This window comes from Calypte anna, chromosome 4A (genome assembly GCF_003957555.1).
Source record: "Calypte anna isolate BGI_N300 chromosome 4A, bCalAnn1_v1.p, whole genome shotgun sequence".
NCBI classification, from domain to species: Eukaryota; Metazoa; Chordata; class Aves; order Apodiformes; family Trochilidae; genus Calypte; species Calypte anna.
The window spans coordinates 895,732-913,492 of record NC_044248.1 but is presented as its reverse complement, the minus strand read 5'-3'; the positions used below and the strand labels follow the sequence as shown (position 1 = coordinate 913,492).

Sequence of the window (17,761 nt, the reverse complement as noted above, 5' to 3'; positions counted from 1 at the left end):
AGAAAGAAGACTGAAAAGAAATTTTTAAAGAGCTGACAAAGAAACTGACTGTATCACTGAAGGTTTCTTGTAGCTTCTGGTCCTTGTGCAAGTTGAGTTCATAATAAAGTTTAGTGATACTGGATGCTAAGAACTTGGATTCCTGCTTAGGTATCACTGGAGGAACTGACAGTTTCTTGTGGGATTGCAAATCTCCTGGGGACTGAGGTGCATTTTGTTGAAAACCATTAATTTCTGCTTGATCCACTTGCCTCCTGTTTACAAGATCATGTTCTAGTTCCTTATTTTATGTTGCTCAGGCTTTACTTGTGACCAGTGCTGGGGTTAGGAAGCATTAGGTTCAGTCATCAGCCACGGGGAAAATGGGGAGGATGCCTGACTGGTAGGTGATTTGGCAGGGATAAAGAACTCCTGATGGTGTTTGGGCTGAAGGGGAGCCTTGATAGAAAAATATGCAACCAGGAGTAGGGAAGGGCTTGGTTTTACCAGGGAAGAAATGAGATCCTTCAATGCCATGAGCTGTGTCTTCCGTGCAGCCTGTGAGGGAAGCCCTGAACCTGGGGCTGACCCCTTCTCTCCCTCCCCTTCCTGACTCTCCCATTCCTCCTCGATGCACCATTCTTGCAGGCTGAGCTGTCCTGATCTGAGTGGCTGACTCTTTTCTTTGCCTGTCTGTCAGTTTTGGCATGCCCGGGCTCCCAGGTACCTGTAGGTTTGATTTCATGTCAGATCTTGCCAAGTGTATCTGTTGGAATGACTCAGTTGCAGGCAGCTGTCAAGTGCTTACGCAGCATTCTTTAACTCACGTGACATGAAAGGGCACATGGATATGTTTATTCAACAGCTCATTTAGGATCTAGGTGGGTAGTAGGATATGAATTAGCACAATTCTCTGGGATGGGTTGGAAAGTTGCTCTTTCTTTTCAAGACTCATCATTCTTTCAGAGGCACTTTATGCTTTTGCAATGTCAAAATAATTAGCAGTTTGTGTGTGTACGTTTAAGAAAGGTCTGATCTTGCAGCCCACGATGGACAAAGCTCTCGCTCCTGAGAAGGAGGGAGGGATGAATTGTTTGTTTGTCACCTGCACAGCAAGATGTTTGTCTCAGTCGCTTTCTAGGCAAGCTTCTGCTCTAGGCTGAGCTTTGTTTCTAATGACAGGACTAACTTTCAGGGCACTCGGGGGAAGAGGTTTTCCATACCTGCATGAGGTGAGGTTTCTTCCAGGCGTTGGCAGATGGGAGGCTGCCACCTCTCGGCAGTGGTAGGGTGAACCAGGAGGGGTGTTCCACCCACATGGATCCAGCTGGTGGAAATTTGAGTAGAGCTGGCTGGGGATTTCACACCTATGGTATGCTGAATTGTGCCTTCCTTGGTCTTTTTTTTTTTCCTCTGTGTGGCAGAGATAGAAGTGAAATATTAAACACGTGCAATAGGCATCTGAGTGCCCAGTGGAAAAGCAGTAATTCAGGTGTCAGGAAGCACACATTGAAGGCTCCTGGTAGGTGGGTAGATTCAGTGGCTTCACCCCTCTTTGTGCTGAAATGATGATACAAAGCAGTTGGTGCCAAAGGGGAGAGGCATGGTGGAAGCAGCAATGTGCCACTGCTTATTTTCTGATCTGGTCTGCAGGTGCATCAGCCCTGAGTGAAAATGTCCTTTTGCAGATTTCATCCTGTGCACTGCATGGTGATTTCTCCAGTAGTGAGCACTGTAGTTTCCTCCTGTGCAGAAAACAGGATTATCCATCTCTTGTCATAAAATCTGTGTTTACTTCCTTTCTGTCCTTTCTCAAGTTTTTCTTTTCTTCCTTAAATCTGTCCCTCCGAGGCCTGGTCCTGTGCTGACTGTGCTCTCAGCCAACCAGTCTGAGACAGACAGAAAAGAGCCAGAGCTTGGTACGTGTAGCCATAGCCAACTCCTGCCCTTGCAGAGTGTGTGGCTCAAGGCTGTGGTTGTGTCTGGTCTGCACAGGGCTTTCTGTAGCAGAGAGGCTGCTTTGGTGTCAGCACAGGGGGACAACCTTGCTGTGGCAGTGTAGAGCTTGCTGTGAGGTGATGCTGCCCCAAACCTGGTGTGTGAACTGCCTCAGGTACTCCCTGCTGCATCTCGGTGTGTCCTTCTGTGTGTAGGGGTTGTCACTTGACTGCTAGGCCAGAACTTTGCATTTGGTTTGTAGCTTCTGGCTTTAGGTCTGCCATCTCCACAGTGTGAAGAGGAACTGGTGATTTTTCCATACAGGAATGGAAAAGGTGACCTTTTCTCAAAGAAGTTCATTGGAAAGTAAGAGATGTTTTCCCAGCCTGTAGCTCTTCCTAAGGAATTGACCTCTGGAGATTATCTTGTCCAACATGCTCTTTTCTCAAGCAGATTTGAATTGTTACTTGTTCTTTCTAAGTCTCTTGATAAGCTGAAAGTCTGATTGTCAGGTTTTAGAGGGCACTTTTCAAAGCAGTGTTGTTTGATCTGATAGCAGTGATAGCACTGTGCCTTTTTGGTGCCCAAACGAGGTGATTCACAACTGAGGATGGGAATTGCTCTAACATGTGGGTGTAGAGTAGAGCAGCTGTTTACCACTGCTTGTCATCTCTGTGATGAAGCTGCATGAAGAACAAAGAAAAAATCCCTTAGTTGAGTACACAGGGGAGTTCTTGCCATTAAGTGACTCAAACTGGAATTTGATTGGGAATTTAGGAGGTTGGTGGTGTTACTCCTGATCTTGAGTTGCCCGCAGGACAGTTGGAGGCTTGCATCTCTACCAGTGGCTCCATCAGTGTAGTATCTCCAGACCTTGATTCAGCTCTTAGTCAGAAGGGAAGGTTTCTGGTTGCTGTACCATTGCTTAGTCATGCTGAGCAGACCTTGTCACCTTCCTGCATGATGTTATTTTTCTGTGGTCATAACTGAAAGCTGGTGTTGACAGCCATGGCTTAGGAAATCATGCTCAGCCATCACTAAAAGAGTTCCCTGTCCTGAAATAGTAAGACATTGCTTGGACACCCCACCCCACCAGCAATACCTGTCACTGGGCAGAAACCAGTTCCAGAAGATTCCTGCTTTCATGGTGAAGCTCTGGAGCTTTCTCTTCGCTTGCTGCACCCCTGCTCCTGTGATACAGCTTCATGCCAGCCTCTGCACTCCTCCTGCACAGGAGAGTGCCTTGTTCCTGGGCTCAGGGGCTCTTCAGTCAATGTGTAGGAGTCACGGTCTGTACTTTCATAGAAGCACTCTTACTGACCTGGGTGGATAGAATTTTGCACAAATTCAGAAGCTTAAGAGTAGCAGACTGTGGTTTTGCACAGGAAGAGCATCTGAGCAGTCCTGGGTGCTTGCAAGCTGAATTGAACACTGCTGATGTTAGCCCGTGGAGAGTGGATGGAGGGAGCAATCCCACCATTCATCACTTGCTCATAGCTGCTGAGCTGGCAGGTAGGGGTGGTAGAAATGTAGTAGTTTGTCTTGTGATGGGGAAAAGAAAAAATGAGTTAACTAATAACTTTAATCCAGACTGGAAAAGCATACTGAGAATAAGTAAATGATCTCATTATGTCCTAGACCCCTGATGTTCTTGGGATGGCTTTTCAGATAGGATTGCAGGTTAGATAGTGCAGCTGTTACCCTGTGTGAAATCTCCCATCATGTTTTTTATCCATACTTCTCAAGAGCTAGTAATTTATTTGGAGTTTGTTCTTTCTCTAAAGCTATGCTGGAATGTCTTTGAAGCTTGTTCTGTTCAGCCCTGCTTGAATCTGCTCAAGAGACATATCACAGTAAATGTATATTAAGTGTCTTCTGCAGGCAGTGTCTGTGCACCTTGACTTGTGAAAATCTATGCAGATGATTTTTTTTCCCCAATATAACATGAGTTTTTTCCCTTTCACAGTAGACTACACAGAGCAGCCAAAGCTCTTGAAGCTCATGCAGACCTGTCTGGAAGAACACCACAGCTATTGTATCAATGGGCTCTGCGCCTTCCACAGTGAGCTGAGGAAACCCATATGCAAGTAAAGAGCTCTGCTTCTAAGTATCCTTCTTGGGAAATAACAACACTAGGATTGTTTCTTTGTCCACTGTGTGTTACTGACCTCATGGGACTAATTTTCAGCAGAACACAGCTGCTGTGTCAGTATTTGCAGGCTTCAGTTCTGGCACAGACTTGAGTGCTGTGGTGGCTCAGGACTGGTAACGGGGCAGCAGTGCTGTGCTGGAGTCATACTAGGGAAGGGAGAGGGAAAATTCACAACTCTGTAGGTCACTGCTGTGATGGCATCTCAGGTTACAACTGGTGCTAGGGTAAGTAGTAGAGGAATAAGATTTTCACAGTGAGTGCTGTGAAGGAGGGGGGAATCTTCCAAGATACCAGCTGCAGTTCCCTGATTCTGCTGTTTGTACACCAGCCAGGATTATGGTGTCCTTGAAGTAGGGTCCACAGTGGGCAGGTTTGGCCTCTGGAGACCAGATAGCAGCTGCGGATCAGCAGAGCACAGTGCTCCTCATCCACACCCTCTGTGCTGAGGGTGTGCTGAGACTGCCTTTGCTGCTGTGGCTGCAGTGCTTGAGCTGGCTTTAATCCTGACAGACTGGGGCAACTGGTAGTCTTGGTGGAGCAGAGAGGTTCTGAGTGAGCACCAGATTCAGCCCATCCTCATTTGTGCTTGTTATAAATTGTTTCAAGGTGATGAAAACGTAGATGTATTTCTGAAATAACAAGTTCTGAATCGTTTTTGCATGGTGTATATTTGTTTTGTAGGTGCCTTGCAGGCTATAATGGAGAGAGGTGTGAGCATTTAACACTGAATTCCTACGCACATAACTCTTACGAGCGCTACATTGCTGTGGGGATTGGTGTGGGAATTCTGACAAGTGGGATACTTGCTATCATCTACTGCTACGTCAGAAAGAGGTATGGGAGATATATAACCTTCTGGTTACATTCATCTGAATTACTGTGGGCAGGAAGAAACGGTGTACAGTGGAAACGGTGTACACTGGGAGTGTGTTCATAGCTGTTAGTGATCTGTGGTGTGATCACAAAGGAGCTGACACTATACCTCTGCTTTCTGATCTGCCAGTCGGGTCAAAGAGTGTGACTGGCTTAAACATGGGTTTCACTGGGGCTGCCTCAACGAGTCAGTTGATTAAATCTGGGTTCTCTTCAGACTGCTGTGGTTTATAGATTTGTCTGACTAAATTCACATGATGTTGTCCATTTTAGATGCAGGAAATTGAAATCACCTTACAAAGTCTGCATGGGCGAGACAGCGTTGTGAAGGTCTGGCGTTGGAACACTCACCAATTTGCCTGTAAAGGAGAAGAAGCTCTGCTGGGAAGGCCACCCCGTGCCACCTGGCAGGGCCCCCAGCCTGGCTGAGGAGATGGGATGAAGGGAATGGCAGAGCGAGTACGTAAAAGGGACTCCTGCAGGACTGATGGGCTCTGCTCACTTGTGAAGAAAGACTTCTTCCTTTTAGTAAAGGTTGCTCCATGCACAGCTCCAGAAGCTGAGGATACTTGCAGCCCTCTCAACACTCTCCTGTGGTTGGTACTTGCTGAGGGGAGGACTGGTTGGTTTCGGCTGCTTTCAGTCATTTCAAGCCCTAGTACAGTGTTGTCTCTTTTGTTTTGATTTTTTTCTTCTTTGTTTTTCTCCTCTGGAGGAAAAGCACAACCTGTCTCACAGTGGAGTTGTGCTCTGAACATCATGTGCTGATAAGAAACCATTTGGGTTCTGATTTCAGTGTCTGCTGCCTTGTGTGTGGGCAAACAGCCCTCTTCCAGCACAGCAGTTATCTCCAGTGTGCCAAACAATGTACAGACTTCTCTTGCCATAAAGGACAAAACCATAAAGTGCTCTGGACTGAGGAAAATGGATGGTTCTCAAAAGCTCACTTAAACTTAGCAATAGGGAGGAAGCAATTCCTGGAAAATTAGATCATGACACCTCTAGGCATGGCAAGTTCTTACTGTTTTCATAAGCAAAGGAATCGAACCTCCTCCAGTAGATGGATTGTTGGGTGTGCTCATGACAAAGAACTCTGCCCTGACTGACATCCTACAGCAGCTCCTCAGATGCCTGGAACGTCAGGCAGAGCACCACCTCTTGCTGCACTGTGATTTCAGCACAAGACCTCATTTGCTAGAGAAGGTGGAATTTTGTTATGTAACTTGAGCATACCTTTGGCCAGGAAGCAGGCTGTTCTCTTCTCACATTGTGTGCACAGTGTCACCACTCAAGTAAGAAAGCAATGATCACAGGGATTTATTTCCATCCTGGAAAAAAAAAATTACATTCCAGATGCTTGTTTTTTCTTCATCTTGTCTACCAAGAATTGCAAAGGTAAAAAGGTTTTGTTCAAGGAAAAGGAAAGAAAATTCATTATCAAGTTGTTAGGACTAACTGTGACTTCCCTCTGACAGTTGGAGTCTTTGCCAGTGCTGATGAGACTGGAGATGGCTCTAGGAGTTCTTCATTTCAGCTCTTGCACGTTGTAGATGCATCTGCTCTGCTTAGCCATCTGTGAGAAAAGGGCAGTCAGGTACTTGGCAGTTTTATGGAGCGATACAGGCTCCTAAATCTAGGTGTCCTGCTGCAAAGTTCCATTTCTTTGTTAATGTGAGTTATTTTCACAACTGGATGCTTGTTGTTTGTTGAAAACACCCTGTGTATTTGTGAGACCACAATGATAATGCTGGAATGTGTATGAAAAACTGGATTTGGAAAGGGTAATGTACATTTGGCACTCGAGTGGTCTGAAGTTTAGTGGGCTTCTCACACAGGGGGATCCTGGTCAGTAGCTGAGTCATCTCGACTCCCCTTTTGATACCAATAAATAAAACATGTCACACACTGGCTGGAGTCCCTGTGCAACAGATTGGAGCAAGAAGCATGTGTACACACAAGAAGGATTGTTGGTGAGGAGCAGGATGGAGCCAGAACTCTCCTTTCCTCTGCACATTGACACAAGTGTTTTGTAGGAGGCACTGAGCTGATTTCCCAACTCAGCCTTTTTGTTTTCTTCATCTCGAGTTAAGTCTTCAGATCTCTTTATTGCTTGCTCCTTCACATTTTTCTGACCTTTTCTGATTATCTGCTGAAAAGCAACTTCTGCTCCTCACCGCTTTCAGTAGCTGCCCTGCTGTTTTCTGTCTCAGGTGTGTGCAGTGAGAGTGCACTTAGAATGGAATTACAGTCTGCCCATCAGCACAGACAGCAAAACCACCCTTCATCCTCCCACACCCTGGACAAACTGAACAGAAACACCCACTAGAAACATGCATGACAGCAGGAAAACACAGGTGAGAGAGCTTTCTCATGGATCCTGGGGAAAACTTGAGAGCTCTCTAGGTCAAAGGATGAAAAGCCTCCAAGCTTTTGTCCTGTGTGTGGATTTCTTTCTCCACAGTGAGTTCTCTGCCAGCAGGCACCCACAAGTGTCACATTCCCTTGCAGAGGACCAACCCTTCTGCACCACAGAGGCTGTGCCTTGGAGCAGGGACACAACGTGCTCAGGCTCGAAGGGCAGGAGTTGGAACAACTGGACTTTCACTTATCCAAAGAAAGTTGTTGGGGAGAAATGGCTTTGATTTGGTTTTAACCATCTGCATGTCCTCTTATTGACTTTTTGGATGCCCTTTACATACCAGTGATCAAGCAGATGCCTTGCAGGAAATTCAAGTGCCTCTTCAAAAGTATTTTCTTAATGCAATAAAGCACTCTGTAGCTATAGAGACACACACACAACGTAATTGGAAAGAAAGGTTTATTTCAAGGCCACAATTTAGCAAGAGACCAATTAATAAAATATTTTTTTGGTTTGCTTTCTGGTCCTAAGGCAGCTTTGGAAGGACTGCCAGTGACAATTTGCTGAGATTTTTCTGCTAGTGGAAGAAAAGCTCAATACTGAAACACCAGATAAGTCTGCCATGCAAAATGAGACCTTGTGTGAGAGCAGAATGAGAATAAAGTGGAAAGGCACAGATGGGAAGAAGGAAGGAAGTGGAGGTCTTTTTCTTTTCCCAAGTGCTATCAAGGCTGGGTGCTGTACACCCTTCATGCTGAAGCCCAACCTTGGAGCAGGCAAGCAGCTGCTTAGCCATGCAGTGCTGGGGACTCCTGCACAGGGGACAGCTCTCCATGGGCCTGCAGTGTTTACAGGCTGTAGCCCATGTGGGAGAAGAATGTTGTGACTGCAGTTTGGGGGCATTTCCTCAGGCCCAGGCTGTGTTTGAGGCATGGCAGGAGCAATGAATCACTCTGCTGCTGGATGCAGTGACCCGGCTGAGGAAGTCTGCGGTGCCTCAGATCACTCCAGCCAGCCCTGCTGAGCCCTGCCTTGATAAGTGACAGAAGCCACCCGGCTAGCACGGTGTGTTGCTGCTTACAGTGCTGAATTTCCTGCAGAACTGGCCTGTCAGAGGAGTAGGATCATCTTTCCTGGCTCATTTATCAAGCTCAGACTCCTTCTGTAATGGCATAATTAAAAGAGTCTTAAGCTTCTGCTTCCTATCAGCCACACGTGCCAAAAACTGTCATTTCCAGAGGAGCCCTGGTGTTGGGGTAGCTTTTAGGCAGTCCTGCATCACCTTTGTTGTGTCACCAGCTCAGCAGGCCCAAGAGAGACTAAAGACTGGGACCTGCCTTTCCAGGGGGCAGAGCAGTAGCCCTGTGTGTCATCCTGGCTGGTGGAACCATACTGGCTTTTCCTGCAGTACATCTCTCCAGCCCAGCTGCCCTCAGCCACCCAGCCCTCTGGCTGCTGCCCTGGCACCTGCAGTCCCCACACAGATACACTGTGGTGCCTTGGAAACCTCCCTTGACTCTGACACCCATTTTCTGATGAGGTGTGTGGGTGGCCTGCAGGTTCCCTGGTCCCAGCAAGACAAGATGTACAGCTGGGGCAGGGAGGACTGTCCTTTCAGCATACTGCAAGGAAGTGCTGGGAAGCTGTGTTGGGAGCACAGGGTGTCCCTGTCCTGGCTGCTGAGAAGGGAGCACTGATGGTGACATATAGCTGATTCAATCTGAGCAGCTGGGCCACTGGCCCTTCAACTCCAATAGCCAGTCCAACTGCAGACAGTGCCAGAGGCTCCTGAAGAAGGTCTCAGAGGTCTGGTGGCAGGCAGGCAGGTAGGAGACTGTTTTCCTTTAGAGAAGGTTTTTTTTATTCTTGGTAACCAAGGGTATGTTTTGCATAACAACACAGCAGGGTTTCTGGTCCTTCCCTCTTACCAGGGCAACCCAGATGCTTCTAGTGCATATTAAAAGCAAAAAGCTGATTTGTGCTCGTGTGGGTAGCTCAAGGCTTACTAGCCTATGGTCTGAGTGTGAGGACTGGTTTATGTCCTGAGAACTAGCTGTGAAACTGGTTACTTTCTATGGATTCTGGAGTTTGTGAAAAAAAAAAAACCAAAACAAAACTAAACCAGCCAACCAAAAAAAAACCTCATAGGAAAACAAAATAACCCCATGCAAACAGCAAATCAACCCCCCCAAGTCATACAGTGCTCAGCAAAATGTTTATAGCTTTGTCATTCTTTACACCCATTTTATGTTTTATTTAATTTCTGGTCCTACAAAGAGCAGACTAGTGTTGCAAAACAGCTGCTATAATAAATGAGTTCAGAATAGCTCCCATGACCCCTGAAGCTTGCAGCCCTTCATGGATTTGTCTTTAGAACATCCCTGTGATGCAAGGCAGCTTTTTGGGACTGATGTGCTGTGGAGAACTAAGATGGAGGGATTAGAGTTGCTTGGAGGAGAGGTATCAAACTGTTCAAACCTGCTCCTGGTGCTGGTAGATCATTCCTCTGCTCCTTTGAGTTCTTTGAAGAACAGTTCTCTAGTAGATTGGTGATGGAGTTGCAGTGTTGAGAGAGGGAAAGAGGAGTTAGTCTTGGTAAAATGAAACCCTGATGGTAAACAGCAAGAGTTTCTTTTTGAATATTCATTCTAGATTTGGTATGACAAGTGGAATCTTTTTGTCTTGTAACTATTTGTTATTGTTGTATTTTTTTGTGTGGAGCTATTCAGAGAAGTATCATGACAAGGGGAGAGGTTGCATGATGCAGAAAGTCATCTGAAGGCTGCAGTGGGTCAGCTGCAGCCCATCACAGGGAGGGTCTCCAGTAGCATTGCTTGTTTCAGTAGCTCCTGGCATGGAACCAAACACCACCGTGGCAGAGGGATAGCTGGATCTAGTCTAGAGGAAAAGCAGCAGGAAACACAAGGAGGGGGGGAACAAAATGCTTGTATTTCAGGGTATCACTTGGGGGCCGTGGAGGTACCAGTGAGCAGCTTGACTTGCTGACTGAGGCTGGAAGTGCTGCCTGCAGAGCTCAGCACTCCCTGTCTGTGCCTGGCAGGCAGGTGGCCTCTGCAGTGACATCTGGGTGGCTGCTGGGACACGTCCTGCCTTCAGCTTTGCTCCCACGAGGGGGACGCCTGTAGAGGTCCCTCTTGTACTGTTAATCCAGGGAATCCTTCGGGACTCCTTTAAGACCCAGTTAACAAACAAACAAAAAGTGCAGGTACTCATTAAAAGCTCAGTGTCAGCAGTCAGTGTCGTGACAGCAATAAAAACCCTGGCTGGGGCTTTGGGCTGCTCCTACTCTCGCTGAGTGGAATGGGAGCAGGAGCAGGAGCAGGCTCTGTAAGCAGCAGCTCTTGGCAAGCTGAAGGAGGTGCCCCAGCACAGCTGGCACCAGCAGTCTGTGCAGAAGAGGAAGATGTTTGGTGGTAGGTTGCCCGACTCAAATTAGAATTCTGAATTTAATTTTTAAAAAGCCTAACATAAAAATCTTAACTACAAAAATAGTCTGTGAGACAGAAATTCACAGACAAATGAGAGTTATAAACAGTTTCAGGTGCTCGTTCTCTGGAGCAGTTGAAGACCAGCTGAACTTGGCAGAGGAGGCATGTCCTTCAGAGTGATTTTAAGGAAGTTTTCTATCTGATTGTTTGGGGTTTTTTCCCTTTTGTGGAAATAAGGCCACCTGTGAGATCAAGCTGTAGCTCTGGGCTTAGTTTTCCACTTAGCAGTCAGATGCAAGGTTTTGATAACCTGTCTAACACTGAGTTATTTAAACACTGATGAAAACTGTGTGTCAGATTTACCTGGTGAATGCTGGCCAACAAGTTTCCTTGCAGAGATTCCCTAGTGACATTTCTTTTTAACAGCATTTAGTCCTTTAATAAGCAATAATACAGTTTGCTGTGCTTTGAATACCTGATATTCAAATGTCAAGCTGAGTTCCCTGGTCATGGCTGAGCAAAAGGATGGCATTGCCATAGGCTAACCAGAGACAGACTGATGGAGAGCCAGCTGGCAGGGGCCAACATGGGGAAGCTTCCTGGGCAGGGTACATTTGTGAGCCCTGAGCTGATTCCCCAGAGATGCTGCCCCAGACACAAGTTGCTCCTGCAAGCCCAGTCCCTGGACTCACTGAGCTGCCACCACCTTCAGCTTCCCAAGGCAACCCACCTTATGATCCAGGGACAGGAGTGTCACCATCACTCCGTGAAATATGTTAATCTCTGCTTCTTTGGGTTATTCTTTGGGTTTTTGTTTTGTTGAGGGTGGAAAGGCAAGAACCCTTCCTCTAAATTCCACATTGAGAATGAGTGTGCAAAGACATCACTCCATAGCTCCATCTGACAGCACAGCCAGGGTTGAGAAATGAGAGGACAGAGCTCTGCTTTGCAAGAGCATCTGACTAACCTGGGCAAAGCTAATTTGTTTGACATCATTTCTATACGTAAGACTAAGTCTGTTTGTGTCCCATTGTTATGGCAAATCCCATGATGAGCTGCATTTTATTGACTTCTCTTGGCCGTTTGACGGAGCCCAGCAGCAGGTTTGAATACCAGCTCTGTTCCAGGAAGCTGTATTAATAGATACTAATTCCAAATTTAAAGGTTGTGGGGCAACGGGCCGTGCTCTCAGGGAGCTGTGACAGCTTTATGTGACAGGGAGGACCCGGGCAGTTTGGTGCATCCCTGCTTGGTGAGGTATGCAGCCCAGCAGCCACCCAGCTGGGTGGTGAAGCAGGCTGAGGAGAGTCAGAGGCAGGCAGGGACAGTGAGGAGCACCTGGAGTGACAGCCCACCCTGTGCAGCCATGACCTGCAGTGTTTGCCTAACAGTTCTGGGCTTCTCCCCTGTTTTAAAAGCTACAGCACCACATGTTCGTGTGGGGTTATTGGAGAAATGCTGTTGAGGAAGAGAAATGCAAAGAGGGCCCCCAAGGGGCTTTATCTCTGCCTTTCAGCCTTTCAGGCTGGCTGGGTTTCCCGGGGTGAACCAGCATGCTGACATGCAGGCAGGGCTCCTGAGGAGCTGAAAGACAGGAAATTCCCTTTCCCTCTCCCCTTGCCTTGTTAATACTTCTCTTGACATTTTTGGTGGCACGTTCGTGACTTCTCATGTGCAAATACATTTGAAAGTTCTCCTCCCTCAGGCACTTCTCAACCACCTCCTGAACTCCTTCTTCCATCAGTAACTACTTTTTCCATCAAGATTACAGCAGCAAAAAATGTTCTCTATGGACTCGGTGTTCCTCTGTGCATGAAAAATGAGTGTAGGAGCCAAGAAATGCCAGGAGTTTCTTCCTGTGTGTTCCCAAGAAGAATGGCAAGTGGCAGAGGCAAAGGGCATGTCCTTACACCAGGACACAGAGGCTCTGAGGCAGGCACAGACGTGGCCGTGCCATGGCTCTGACTGCAGCAAAACCACACAGAGTTTGGGGGTGGTCAGATCAAGTTGTGTAAGCCCTCCCGTTCCTCCCTGACTCCTTCCTTCAGGTCCAGCCTGATTCCTTTCAGATCCATCCCTCATGGCCTACCCAAAGCAGGTGTCCCCTCTTCCCACCAAGAGCAAGTGCCTCGAGGCAGAAGGAAAACCCCAGGGTTTACTCTGTATGGAGATTATTTCCTTGAGTGGGGTGTGGGGGAGAGCTGCAAAGGAGCATTTTAACCCTATTCTGACCTCTTCCCAGGGCTGAGCTGCATCTCACTGAGAAGAAACTGAGAGGTCTGGTGGGGTTGGGAGAAAAGATGGAGGCTGCTGTCTTGTTTCCTTTCCTCTTGCTCAGGGCACTTTTGTACTGGTTTGACCTCCTCAGCTCATTGAGGCAGAGAGAAGATGGCTCTGTGTGGGGTACCACTGTAAACTTGACCAGTGCCCTCTTCCCAGTAAGGTGCCATGTTCAACCTGCAGCCTGGAAGGTCTTTAAAGGGGTATTTAGAATGATTCCAAACAGGGTTAGTTTGTTTGCTTTTTAACCCATTATATATTTCTGACATGTAGCAACTGAATTAATCAGGAAGCAGGGATCTGTGATGTTCCCAGTTAGCTCTGGCCTGTCTCCACACCCTGCTGCAGGCTATAGTAAATGTCTGGTGACTTTAGGGGTGCAATCTCAGGCTCCTTGCACCTTCTGAGTCCTGGGGTATTTGGGCATTTGTCTTTTGAGGGCCATGGGCTTCTTAACAGTTCCCATCTGTTTGCAGTGGGTTTTTTAGTAAGAAGTACTCTGATATATAGGAAGATCAAGGGAAGAGATCCAAGCTAATGAGCTGTTCAGAAGCAGCAACTCCTGAATGTAGGTGTGCTTACATTTAGGTAAGGTTGAAGAGAAGGTGAAAAGCCCTGGGTGGAGGAAAAAACTTGTGGGCTGTTTGGACAAAGGCTGTTGAAATCCTGAGCCTTTTTCCATCCACTTCACCAGGCTTTGGAGCAGACTACACGTGGTTCATGGTTTGGGGGTCTGTTGCACTTGGGCCCCTGCCTCTCCTGTTTGAGCAGATAGAACTGTAGTGGAATTAATGGTGTCAGTTTTGAGCAATTTGTTGTAAAGTAACACCTGGCAGCAGTGGGAAATAGACTTGGTGTGTTTTCACAGGGTTTTTATATTGGCCATCCATCAGTTCTTCATGCCTACCACAGGACTTCTGGAGTATGAATTATCTGTAATTTTAAGCAAATGAAAGTGAGAGTGCTTCTCTCCTTCAGTACATATAGTTGTATCTATTTGTATTGAAAGAAAACATGGCACAGATATGAGGCAATTTCCCTTTTTCTTCAAATTTGCTTTGTTGCAACAGAATTTCTGTTATGCCAAAGATATTTCCTGTGATCAGTGTCAACCTGACATGGAAATATAGAGGCCAGATGTCAAAGGTGCCCTGTGCATATGCTAGAAAATCTCTGACTTTAATATGCATGCCTTACCTTGCGCTGATACAGAGCTGAAGCTCTGACGTAGGTTCAGGTGTTTTGGTAATGTTGAACAGCGAGTTTGTCTTTTATTTCTCATAAAAATAATCTTAGTTAACCTAGAACTTGGGTTCATATGATCAGTACAGGTGTAGAAAGCCCTGCAGACAACATCCCATTGTCCTTGAAAGAACTGGGTTAGGAAAAAAAGACCCAGAAATCCAAAAGCCAGCAGTGTGGGGGAGAGTTGGATCCCATTACAGTGTGTTCCCCGAGCCCCACGGGAGTGTTTGGAGCCCATGGTGCAGGGACAGATCTTCAGGCAGGAAGGTGCAGATGATGGCCTGAACAGTCTTCATGTGTGGCATGAGATCTTTAGTCCTGTGCTTTCCACATGTTAAATTCCCCCAAAGCTTATGGAAAAATGATAGTTAACAGAAGTAATATGGAATTACAGTTCCATATGATTCAATACAAGTCAGTGCCAAAGAAATGCAAGCAGAGGTTTCCATATATCAGAAGGAATTAGATGGTACAGGAGAAGCTTGCATCTGCCTCTGGGGGTCTGTTATTTCAGTAGCCTGTCTGAAGCTGTAGACCTCTCCAGTCTCTTTTGTAAAGCACAAGACATGAGCTTGAAGTTTATTTGGCCTGTGCTAAGGGTGAGGAAGCAGCAAAGGGGGGAAAAAAGCTTGGGTTGATTTGCTGAGGCCACAGCATCTGACATGTCCTGGCTTGCAGAACAGATGGGCCTAAGGGACCAAGTGTTCCTCATGTTTAATATAGCGACCTGACAGTTCTGAAATCTCTCTCCCTGGTCAGCTTCACAGTTCCATTCTCCTGGAGCATCAGGACAGGGAGTCTGGGAGGCAGATAGGAGTGCTCTGTCTGGCTGTCCATGGAGGAGGTGATGTGTGAGGGGACAGGAGGTGCAGGTCCAGGTCTCTGCTCCTGCACTGGGTGTGTTGCAGATGCTGTGCCTGCCTTGGTGCTGCCATTGCAGAGTATCAGAATAGCTGCAGGGATGCCATGGGCTGAGAGCATTACACACCATGCAGGTAGTTTGTGGGTGCTAGGGGTGGCAGACACTGCTTAGTCCTTCAGTAACACTGTGCAGCTGTAACTTGAAATCCAGGCTGTCCCTCAGCATGCTCTGGGGGAAGCGGGCAGCCAGAGGGAATTCTGTGGAGCCTCCCCTGGGCTGTCAGGCTGCAGAGGAAGGCAAGGCTGCCCTGGCTCCTTTTGCTGCTTGCCTCCCTCAGCCCTGCCATCCACAAACAACTGGGGGGAGTTTCGGGTGTTACTAATTTTAATAAAGTGGTTTTAGAAATGTTTTGCCTCTCTGGAGCTTTCATAACATATACTAATGGAGGCTTCTGGCAAGAGCAGTAAAGCAAATTGCTCCCACCCTCTCTCAGCATGTGGTGAGCAGAGTCTGTCCCAGCAGCCTCGTGACTGAAAGTCTGAGTGCTGGGCAGCACCTGCCAAGCTGGGAATGCCCTTGTGAAACACCCGGGCCTTGGTGTCCAGCACACAACCACCGACCTCTGCCCTCCACCTTCACCTTGCCCGTCATCTCTGCCAACTTGTGCCTTTCTTCCAAGCTGCTTGTTTTTGAGTTGGTGGGGAATTTGCACATCCTTGCACCATGGTTGCTTCAAAGCCTTGATTTCCTTTGTTTTTGAGGGCTTGCATCAGACTTTCGGGCACTATTGAACAGACATTTGTGTTTATCTGCCTGCCTGGTAAGGGAAAGGTAAGCAATTTTTATGCTTTAAATGCCTTTCATATCTCCCCAAGGGCGTTTAGTTATCTCGTTCCTTAGCTGTAGATACACTTGTAGTGGGTGTTACAGTTTCCTCCTGCCTTATCTGCAAAGCAATCTGAAGCCCAGCTGAGTTCATAGTGCAATGCACAGTGATCTGCCTTAGAAGAAGTAGCGTCAGGACTTCACACCCACTGCCTTTTCCTCAACGTTTTCAATGAAAGAAAAAGTGGATGATCATTTCGTTGAGGGCAGACACCTTTCTGAGGTGCAGCTGGCTGTTGTTCAGGTGTTGGTAACGATGGGTTAGAGGTGTGAAAAACAGGGACAACGTTTCCCACTTGTGGTGGCAGGAGGAATGACAGCAGTGTGCCCCCCATGGGGACAGCCAGGGCAGCACTTGCAGCCAGAGCCATCTCTGCTGCCTCCCAAGGGACTGGCATGGGAGGAGAAGAAACCGGGGTGCTGCCTGAGATGTTCTGCTGACACGGGTCCTACTGAGGTCATTCTGGGAATCTGCTTGTGACTTACGTGCTTTTTACCAAAGTCTGGGGGAAGTGTGTGTGCAGGGGGCTGGGGGATGAACCTTAGGAAAGCTTATCTTGGTTCCTCTGGAGTTCTGTGCAGGATGAACAAGACTTGCAAGTCCAGTGCCTTTTTCTGGTATGTGCTGAGGACTCTTGGGAGGAAGACTCACCACAAGACCCCCAGGTGCCAGTGTGTTTGGTGCCAGACAGCCTGGGCTTCATTTGCTGCCATTGTGCTCTGCTGCTGTTCAGGACTGTGGTCGCTAAAGCAGAGAATGAGGGTGATGGGTGTAGGGGACTGGAACTGGGAGATGGTGTAAATGAGCTGGTGACAGAGAAGATGTGGTTTGGAGGTGAGCTGTGCAGCATCCAGCTGGGAGCAAGGGCAAGAAAAAGGCTGTGGTATGAAGTGGTCCCAGCTTGAAGCCAGCAAGGATTGCTACATGCCACTGGAGGAATGGGGTTTTTTTGCAAAAGAAGAGTCCACAAGGCTGGAGAGTACAACACAGCCACAATTCAGAGACAGAGATACAGCTGAGGGGCTGTCATGGTCTTCTTTACCTGTAGAACTCCCTTCAGGACTCTGGGCTGGCTGGGACAGACAGCTTCACTGCAGTGCATGGCTTAGCTGGGTGTCTCTGGGAGCACCTCCATGGCCTCCCATCCACAGTGCTGTGTCTTGTGGTCAAGGGTACAACAGAGACAGGAGTGTAAGAGCTGGGGAAAAGCAGCCTGACTCAGACACATGGAAGTTCATGGGAACAGTGTTAGGTTCCATGTTACCTGCAGACCCTAGGGTGCTGGTAAGAAGTAGCTCTTTACTTTAAAGGGCACCAGGTAGCTGAGACAAGATCTTCTTAATTCAACATGCTTGGAGACAACAACAACACACGTTCTTCTGAGGACTTGTACTCCTGCCTAAGTAGTATTTAAGCTTGGATCAGCTATTATTTCTTGAATGCTTTACTGGCATCTGCCTTGGTGCTAGCAGAGATGTAGCCTGGAGTTATGAATCTCTAAGGCACTTGTGTTGGAGCTAAGATGTACTGTTGCACTACTTTGCATCAGTGTACTCCTGGTGTAGTGGGTTATTCACACTTGGATTAGGGGTAACACAACTTCTCCTGCACCAAGTGTTCTTCTGTTAGCTTCCATGCTGGAGCTTCTCTCTGCATGAAGGCAGCTCCTCCATCCCTCAAAGCTAGCTACCTAGTCAGTAAAACATGTGCCAGCCTATGAATTGTTTTTAATGCAGTA

The 17,761-nt window shown here is 47.4% G+C and overlaps 1 protein-coding gene across 4 annotated transcripts in view; it reads left to right on the top strand.

Annotated features, from left to right (window-relative positions):
- MTHFD2L (methylenetetrahydrofolate dehydrogenase (NADP+ dependent) 2 like) overlaps positions 1-6,902 on the top strand; it is a 42,286-nt gene extending 35,384 nt beyond the window's left edge. For all 4 annotated transcript variants that reach the window (XM_030450161.1, XM_030450160.1, XM_030450159.1 and 1 more), the window contains 3 exons: positions 3,884-4,004; positions 4,751-4,903; positions 5,216-6,902. In XM_030450161.1, the coding sequence (XP_030306021.1) occupies positions 3,884-4,004; positions 4,751-4,903; positions 5,216-5,270 (329 nt within the window). In that variant the 3' untranslated portion in view covers positions 5,271-6,902. The remainder of the gene's footprint in view (positions 1-3,883; positions 4,005-4,750; positions 4,904-5,215) is intronic.
- The last annotated feature ends 10,859 nt before the right edge of the window (positions 6,903-17,761 follow it).